At 55.5% G+C, this 9,029-nt stretch overlaps 1 protein-coding gene across 11 annotated transcripts in view; it reads left to right on the top strand.

The window, feature by feature from the left end:
- Positions 1-9,029, top strand: part of NLRP12 (NLR family pyrin domain containing 12) — a 23,715-nt gene that overhangs the window by 8,609 nt on the left and 6,077 nt on the right. For 10 of the 11 annotated variants that reach the window (XM_006144756.2, XM_027770380.1, XM_027770384.1 and 7 more), the window contains 4 exons: positions 2,253-2,423; positions 3,624-3,794; positions 4,933-5,103; positions 8,229-8,399. In XM_006144756.2, coding sequence (XP_006144818.1) covers positions 2,253-2,423; positions 3,624-3,794; positions 4,933-5,103; positions 8,229-8,399 — 684 coding nt within the window. The remainder of the gene's footprint in view (positions 1-2,252; positions 2,424-3,623; positions 3,795-4,932; positions 5,104-8,228; positions 8,400-9,029) is intronic. The other variant, XM_027770382.1, reaches the window with a different exon arrangement.

Here is a 9,029-nt window from a genome sequence, read left to right as displayed (position 1 = left end):
GGTCAGAGCCCACGCTGCGGGCTGGCGCGGTAGTCTGCTGGGGCTTCTGCAGAGACTGAGCAGCTTCAGCAGCGAGATTCCACCACAGAGATGTGCTGCCTCACAGTCCTGGGGCTGGAAGTCCAGGGTCACCATGCGGCAGGGTCGGCTCCCCAGGGCCCCCTAGTTTGCATACGCAGCCTGCGTGCACGCGGCCGTCCCTCTGTGGGTCTGTGTCCGAATTTCTTCTCGTTCTCTTCTTTTCCTTCCTTTTCTTTTTTCTTTTCTTCTTTCCAACAGAGGCAGAGAGAAAGGGAAAATTCGCTGTCACCCCCCAGACAGATGGCCAAGCCACAGTCCCTTCTCCTCCACTCTCCTCTTGGGGTTTTGGGCATATATACACATGCGCCCGCTGTGATTTTCAGGCCACCGGGTCTGGGACTTGAACCATGGTCAGCCATGTGGGAGTCCAGCATCCTAACCACCACGCCACCTGCAGGCCCCTACCATAGAAATTTCTTCTAAAAGAATTATTTAATTTTCATTATCGTCCTTTTTTTTTTTTTTTTTTTCAATTTTACCAGAGCAACAGAGAGAGAGAAAAGTGAGAAAGCAAGCCGCCAAGTCCAAGACCTGAACCGCGGTTGGCCATGTGGGAGTCTGGCGCCTTAACCACCTGCTGGCCCCTACCATATAATAGCAGGTGGGGATGAGTAGAAGTAAGATCACAAGGGATCATAAAATTAGGAGCCCAGGGGCCAGCAGATGGTTAGCGGTTATGTCACTGGGCTCCCACAGGGCCAAGCATGGTTCGAGTACCTAACCTGGTGGAACTCACGCCAGGCGTGTGCGTGCGTGCCCAAGATCCCCGGGAGGAGAATGGAGGAGAAGGGATTATAGCTGGCTATCCCCCCTGGGGGTGACTTCTCACTTTCCCTCTCACTGTCTCTGTCTGTCTCTCTGGAGAGTACACACACCCTAAGGCAAAAACCGTTTTTTTTTTAAAGGTTTTTGCTATAGGGCCTGTGTGCTCACCAGAAAGAGAGAGAGACATAGAGACAGAAAGCGAGAAATCACCCCCCAGGGGGGAGTCCAGGGACATAGCCATTACACCAACTGCTGGTCCCCAGCAAAAACCTCTTAAAAAAAAAATGAAAATAAAACCAAACCAGAAAATCCCAGTGGGACAGAGAAATGGAGGAGGAGGAGGGATTGTGGCAGTCGCCCCGCGTTACTGAGTGCTTTCTCCCTCCTCCTCCGTCTCTGTCTCTCTTCTCTCTGGAGAGTGCACGCACCCTCTGGCAAATAATCAATTAATCAATAAGACGAGGCCAGCAGGTGGCGTGGAGCTTGAACGGTTGGATCCCACATGGTTGCCCGTGTGGTTTCAGTCCTGAACTGGCAGCTCGAGAAACACCGGGCGCATGTGCACGCGTGCCCAAAATCTGGCTGCCACCGCCAGTTCCCACGGGGGAGGGTGCTCCCTCCTCCTCTCTCTCTGGCACACACTCAGCCTCTAGCAAAACAAAATAAGAAGTGAGCAACAGGACCAGCAGGTGGTGCAGTAGTTAGTGCACTGGCCACCCACATGGCTGACCACAGTTTGAGTCCTGGATCTGGTGGCTTAAAATTCATGCCAGGTGTGTGCACATGCCCGAAATCCCAAGAGGAGAGTGAAGGACGAGATTATGGAGTGGCTGCCCTCGCCGGGGGGTGATTTCTCGCTTTCTGTCTTTCCCTCTGTCTCTCTGGTGAGTACATACACCTATATCCAAAGTCTCTCAAAACGTAAAAACAAAAAAGCCTCATCCCCATTATTAGTTTCTCGCCACTCCCATCTCTGACAATCTGTATCTTTTGTTTGAGTTTAGAAAAAGGGGAAATAGTGGAACCAGCAGTTGGCATAATGGCTATGTCGCTGGACTCCCACGTAGTCAACCGCGGTTCAAGTCCCAGACCCGGTGGCTTAAACTCATGCTGGGCACGTGTGCGTGTGTGCCCAAGATCCCAAGAGGAGAATGGAGGAGAAGGGATTGTGGCCTGGCCATCTCCCGTGAGGGGTGACTTCTCGCTTTGTCTCTCTGTCTCTCTCTCTGTCTTTCTGGTGAGTGCATGCGCCCTATAGCAAAAACCTCTCAAAAAAAAAAAAGAAAGAAAGGAAAAAGAAGGGAAGGAAGAGGGGAATAGGTATAGTCTGAAAGAGAGGGAGAGAACATGTTGGGAAGGGTCCGGAAACCTGCCACCAAGGGCGTGCTGTCCCCCTCTCCACCCAGGCTGAAGAGGTGCTGCATCCCCAGCGCTGCCTGCCAGGCCCTGGCGGCCGCTCTCGTGGCCAGCAAGGATCTGATGAGGATGGACCTCAGCGGCAACAGCCTCGGGCTGCCGGGCGTGAGGCTGCTGTGCGAGGGGCTCCGGCACCCCAAGTGCCGGCTGCAGATGGTCCAGTGAGTCTGCACCCTGGGGACGAGGGGAGGAGCTGTTACTCTGCAAGGTCTGTCCACACAAGTGCCCTGTCCTCCGAGGTGGGCGAGGCCAGCAGATAGCGTGGTGGCTAAGGCACTGGACTCCCACACGGCCAGCCACAGTTTGAGTCCTGGACACCGGGCACGTGTGTGTGTGTGTGTGTGCCCAAAACCCCAAGAGAACGGAGAAGGGATTGTGGTGTGGCCATCCCCGCTGGGGAGTGATTTCGCACTTTCTCTCTGGCTCTTTCCAGCGAGTGCACACGCCCTATGGCAAAAATTTTAAAAATTACAGAAATGTCCCCAAATGCAGAGGGTTCCCAGGTCTGCACCCTCCACCAGGGCCTGCCCTTGAACCCCAGAATCTGTGCACTTTAGAGCCATCCGTGACCCCACCATGTCTACGTGGTGAGCAGTCCTGGGGCCCGTGCCCACCCTCGTCCCTTCTGTCCCGAGGAGTCAGAACCCGAGCACCCAGATCAAAGAGCTAGGCGGTTCCTTTCGTCTTACTCGTCCAAGGGAAGTCCTGGATAGCCTCCTCCACGGGATGGCCTCCCAGACTGCCCAGCAAGTGCGCAGCCCAGTCCCACGGCCCCTCGTGTGGTGTTTTTAATCAGCAGGCATCCGCATTTCCCTTTCGTGTATATTTATTCATCTCCTCCATGGGGGGAGGCCCACAGGGTCCCCACGCCACGATCCACCCCAGCCTCAGCCAGGGTCACCGGCCCATCACTTTCCTGTGTGGTCCCCGAGGGGACCTCAGGACACGAACTGGGGACCACGGCATAAGGGCCGGCTCGGTAGACCACTGAGAACTGCCGTGCCACCACCAGTGCCGGCTCCCACTTACGGGGACTCACGCCATGCTGGGCCTGGTCCAACTTCTTCCCTCTGGGTGACTTTCCTAACTGCCAGGGGCTCCCGTGGGCTCTTTCACCCTGCGGTGACCATGGGGAGTCCGGCACTCTCTGCGCTTGGTGGGCAGCGGCGAGTCGCAGAGCCCACGAGTCGGGCGAGCGGATGGGGGCCCGCCGGGGCAGATGGCGCGGGCACAGTGCGGTCAGAGGCTGAACGTGGCTTGGTCGCCTTCATCTCTGTCGCGTCAGTGACACGGGTGATGGAAGGGGCGGGGGTGAGTGGTGGGATAGAGCGAAAGGGCACCCCCTGACGTCTCTCCCCAAGGCTGAGAAAGTGCCGGCTGGAGGCGGGGGCGTGCCAGGAGATGGCGTCCGTGCTGAGTGCCAGCCGCCACCTGGCCGAGGTGGACCTGAGCGGGAACGCCCTGGAGGACCTGGGCCTGAGCCAGCTGTGCCAGGGCCTGAAGCACCCTGCCTGCAGGCTGCGCACCCTGTGGTGAGTCCTGGGGCGGATGCCTGGGGTGGCCGCTGAGTCGGAACGCTCTGCCGCTTGTACACCCGCCCCCATGGCACGGTCGCAGCAGCTGAAACCAGAAGGCACCCCGGTGCGCACCAGGGGATGAGCGCTAGACACATGTGGTGTATGTGGCTTGTCTGTTCAGGTTCACAGCAGTGAACTTTGACCCTTCGGCCTGGGGCTTGGGTTGCCTATGGCCAACCATTGGGTTCAAATCCCAGCAACAGGCGTGTTGCCGAAGTGCCCCGAATCCCATCAAGGAGAAGTGGGGGAGAAGGGATTGCAGCAAGACAGTGCCGAGTGGGGGGCCCTCTCCCTCTCCCTGGCAAGTGCACGCACACTCGAGGGGGAAAAAGATTCTTCTACCTGCATGTGGTACACACCCAAACACAAAACCGTGTACTTCAAGACCCATATATATATATAATTTTTTTTTTAAGTTTTGCTTTAAGGCCTGTGTGCTCCCCAGAGAGAGAAGGGGGAAAGTGAGAAGTCACCCCGGGAATGACGCCCACAATCATCCATTCTCCTCTGGGATTTTGGGCACGTACGCACATGCGCCTGGCATGCTGGAACTTGAACTGTGGCTGGCCACGCGAGATCCACGTGTTGAGACACCACCTGCTGGGCCCTCGAGACCCTGCTTTTACCCTCCGGGTGTACCCAGAAGGGGGTTGCTGGGTCATACAGTCGTTCTGCTTCCAGCTTTTGAGGAACTGCCCTTCTGTGTCCATAGCTGGTCCACGTTGCTGTCCCCCGCCCCACACGTCAGCTCGCTCTGTTCACGGGGGCGGACTTCCTGGTGGGAACGCACTGTGGCTCCCCCAGTGGCCAAGACGGTGGGCGCCTTCGACCATGCTTGCTGGCCGTGGCCAGGTCTTCGGAGCAGTGTCTGTCCAAGTCCATGTTTAGCGGATTACTTGTTTGAAAATGTTCTTTTTGTTTGTGTATAGCAAAGCAGAGAGTTTATTTAATGGTTGGGGGAGAAAAAGAGCTCCCAAGGGAGGAGCCCCGGAAAATAGGTCGCCCGAAAAGGCACTGCTTTTCCCACGGGGCGGGGATAAGCAGCTTCATGTAGGAAGCGGGCGCTCCTATCCGGTGACCCGGCTACGTGCAGGTTGAAGATCTGCCACCTCACCTGCGCTGCCTGTGGCGACCTGGCCGCCACCCTCAGTGTGAACAGGAGCCTGACGGAACTGGACCTGAGTCTGAACGACCTGGGGGACCCCGGGGTGCTACGGCTCTGCGAGGGCCTCCAGCACCCCGAGTGCAAGCTCCAGACCCTGCGGTGAGTCCAAGCCCTGACCTTGCCCACTGCCCGTGCTCGCCGAGACCACGCTCCACCGCGCTCCACCCCTCCCCTCAAACCAGCATCAGCCTCCATTTGTTTTTAAGTTTTTTGGGGTTTTTTTTGGAGACATTTTGCTATAGGGTGCGTATGCTCGCCAGAACCCACGCTGCAATCCCTTTTCCTCCATTCTCCTCTCGGGATCTTGGGCACGCACACACATGCGCCCGGCGTGAGCTTAAGCCACCGAGTCCGGGACTCGAACTGCAGTCAGCTACATGGGAGTCCAGCAACATAGCCATTACGCTAACTGCTGGTCCCTGTTTTGAAGTTTTTGCCTAAGGGCACATGCACTAGCTGGAGAGAAACAGAGAGGGGGAAAGAGGGAAATCCGCCCCCCGGGGATGGCCCCACCACAGTCCCTTCTGCTCCGTTCCCCTCTCAGGATTTGGGGCACGCGTGCACACGTGCCTGGCATGATTCTCGAGCCACCAGGTCCCGGACTCACGGTGCAGCCAGCCATGTGTGAGTCCAGTCCCTTAACCTCCACACCACCTAACGGCCCTGTACCAGCCTATTCTCTAAACAAATAATTATTTTTTTAATTTTATTTCTTCTTCTTCTTTTTTTTTTTTTCCTTTGAGCAGAGAGAGACACAGATTGGGAAAGTGACAAAGCAAGTCACCAGCTCCAAGACTCAAACCATGATTGGCCATATGGAAGTGTCCAGCACCTTAACCTCCATGCCATCTGCTGGCCCTCAGCCTGTTTCTTTTTTTTTTTTAATTTTTTAATTTAATTTTATTTATTATTATCATTTTTCAATTTTGACGAGAGAGACAGAGACAGAGAGAGAGGGAAAGTGAGAAAGCAAGCTGCCAGGTCCAGAACTCGAACCGTGGTCAGCCATATGGGAGTCCAGCGCCTCAACCTCCATGCCACTTGGCCGGCTCAGCCTGTTTTTTTTTTTTTTTTAAAAAATTTTTTTACCTTGAGTTGTGTACGATTGCTGGGGAGAGAGAAAAAGACAGACAGTGACAGGGAAAGTGACAAATTGTCCCCTGGAAGGATGACCACACCACAATCCCTTCTCCTCCATTTTCCTGGGATCTTGGGTACAAATGCACCCAGCAGGATTTTCAAGCCACTGGGTCTAGGACTTGAACCGTGGTCGTCCATGTGGGAATCCAACAATGTAACTGCTACGCCATCTGCTGGTCCCCATATTAGCCCCTATATTTAAAGACTTCTCTGCTACCACTGTGCCTTTGCACAAGCAATATTGCCTCCTAGGAATCTCTCCCACGCTGCTTTTGTTTTTGCTCAGTAAAGTCCTGTTAAATTTTGAAGACTGGGAACCAGCAGTTAGCGTAATGGCTATGTCGCTGGACTCCCACGTAGTTGACCGCGGTTCGCGTCCCGGACCCGGTGGCTTAAAACTCACGCCGGGCTCCTGTGCGTGCGTGAACAAGATCCCGAGAGGAGAATGGAGGAGAAGGGATTGCGGCGTGACCATCCCCCATGGGGGGTGATTTCTCGCTTTCTGTCTCTATGTCTCTCTCTGTCTTTCTGGCAAGCGCACGTGCCCTATAGCGAAAACCTCTCCAAAAAATAAAAAAGTACCCCCTGTCTTTAAAGAATTATTTATTTAATGTTTTATTAAAGAGGTTTTGTTTTGTATTTTTTGCTATAGGGAACATGTGCTCGCCAGAGAGACAGAAAGCAAGAAACCACCCCCTAATGCAATCCCTTCTCCATTCTCTCAGGATTTTGGACATGCACACATACGCACCTGGCGTGAATTTGAAGCTGCCAGGTCCAGGACTCAAACCACGGTCTACTTTGGAGGAATCTCGTGACATAATCATTATGCCATCTGCTGCCCCATTCTTGCTGTTTTTCAAATTGACCAGAGAGTGACAGAAAGAGAAAGGGAACGTGAGAAAGCAAGCTCCCAGGCCCAGGACTCGACTGTTGGCCATGCAGGATTCCAGCTCCTCCACTGTCATGCCACCTCAGCCCCAAGCATTGTTTAAAACACAGATATTGGGGCCGGCAGTTGGCGTAACGGCTATGTCACTGCACTCCCATGTAGTTGACCACAATTTGAGTCCTGGAGCCGGTGGCTTAAACTCACGCCGGGCGTGTGTGCGTGCGTGCCCAAGATCCCGAGAGGAGAATGGAGGAGAAGGGACTGCGGCGTGGCCATCTCCCCTGGGGGTGATTTCTCGCTTTTTGTTTGTCTGTCTCTCTCTGTCTGTCTGGCGAGCGCACGCGCCCTATAGCGAAAACCTCTCAAAAAAAAGAAAACTACAGCTGTTGTGGGCAAGCCTGTGGTACGATGGCTAAAGCACCTGGACCCCACGTGGATTTCCCCTCTCCCTAAAGAATTATTTTATTTAACTTTATTTATTTTAATTTGACCAGAGAGGGACAGAGCGAGCGAGAGAGGGAAAGTGAGAAAGCAAGCCGCCAGGTCTGGGACTTGAACCACAGCCGGCCATGTGGGAGTCCCGTGCCCTTAACCACCACACCACCTGCAGGCCCCTGCATCCTACATGTTTGGCAGTGTGGTTCAAGGCCGGAACCCAGTGGCTTGAAGGAGCACTCCGGCTCTGTGTGTGTGCCCCAGTCCCGAGCAGATAAAGGGACCGCGGGGCCCGCCGGGCGCGAGGTCTCTCACTCCCCTCTCCCCAGCCATGCCGGCCCCATAGCCACACCGAAAAGACAGACACCAAATGAGAAGGGGGAACCACAGGGCCCTTCCGTGGTCCGGAGGGCAGCTGTGTTTCTGTTTTGTTTTGGGGGTTGGCAGCAACTGTTTTCGGGAGAAAAGCAAGGCCGACCCTTTTCATTCCGTGTTTTACTGTTGGAGGGCGTGTTCACCCTCCGGGAGCCAGGGAGGGAGCGTGGTAGTTAGCGCAGCAGCCCGGTGCTGGGAGCCCGGGTCAGGGCGTTGTTCCCGGGCGCTAGCGCAGGGGCCCCGGATCCGGCTGGTGAGAACAGGGCGGCCCTCTCACCGCCTGCTTCTGCCTCCTCCCTCCTCTGGGGCAGAGATGGAGCCTGCCGCGCCCTCCGAGGGGAGCGCGTGGGAGGGAGCACCCAGCCGGCACGTGTCTCTCCAGGCTGGGCATCTGCCGGCTGAGCGCTGCGGCCTGCGTGGGGCTCTCCGCCGTGCTCCAGGCCAACCGCCACCTCCGGGAGCTGGACCTGAGCTTCAACGACCTGGGAGACCGCGGCGTGTGTGTGCTGGGGGAGGGTCTGTGCCACCCCGCCTGCAGACTCCAGAAACTGTGGTGAGTCTTTGGGGGCCATGGGGACCGGGAGACTCAGGGGGAGGGTTTTCCCATGGTCCTTTGTATTCCCATCTAAGGACGACACCCCTCACGTTGGAGAGAAAGCAGAGACAAGAGACACATGTGCTGGGCCCCGGACGGCATAGTGGCTAGTCACTGGGCTTCCACGTGGCTGACTGCAGTTTCAGTCCTGGGCAGGGACCCAGTGGCTTCAAACTCAGGATGTGCGGGACCAGCAGTTGGCCTAATGCCTGCGTGCCCAAGATCCCAGAGGAGAATGGAGAAGGGATTGTGGTGTGGCCATCCTCCCCCCAGGGGTGATTTCTCACTTTCAGTCTCTCTTCTCTCTATCTCTCTCTGTCTTTCTGGCAAGCGCATGTGCCCTAGAGCAAAAACCTCTTCCCCCAAAAAAAACAAAAAAAAAAAGAAAAAAGAAAAAAAAACACCTCACCATGTGCCTGCATGCCCAGGACCCCAGGAGAATATGAGGAGGGATTGCAGCATGGCCACCCACCTGGGGGTGAGCTCTCACTTTCCCTCTCCTGTCTCAGTTTTTTTTTTTTTTTTGGGGGGGGGGGGGGGGTTTTTTTTTTTTTTTTTTTTGATGGAGGGTTGGTCCCCACAACCACA

This window comes from Tupaia chinensis, unplaced genomic scaffold (assembly GCF_000334495.1).
Source record: "Tupaia chinensis unplaced genomic scaffold, TupChi_1.0 Scaffold000131_1, whole genome shotgun sequence".
Taxonomy (NCBI): Eukaryota; Metazoa; Chordata; class Mammalia; order Scandentia; family Tupaiidae; genus Tupaia; species Tupaia belangeri.
This window is presented reverse-complemented; position numbering and strand designations above follow the sequence as displayed.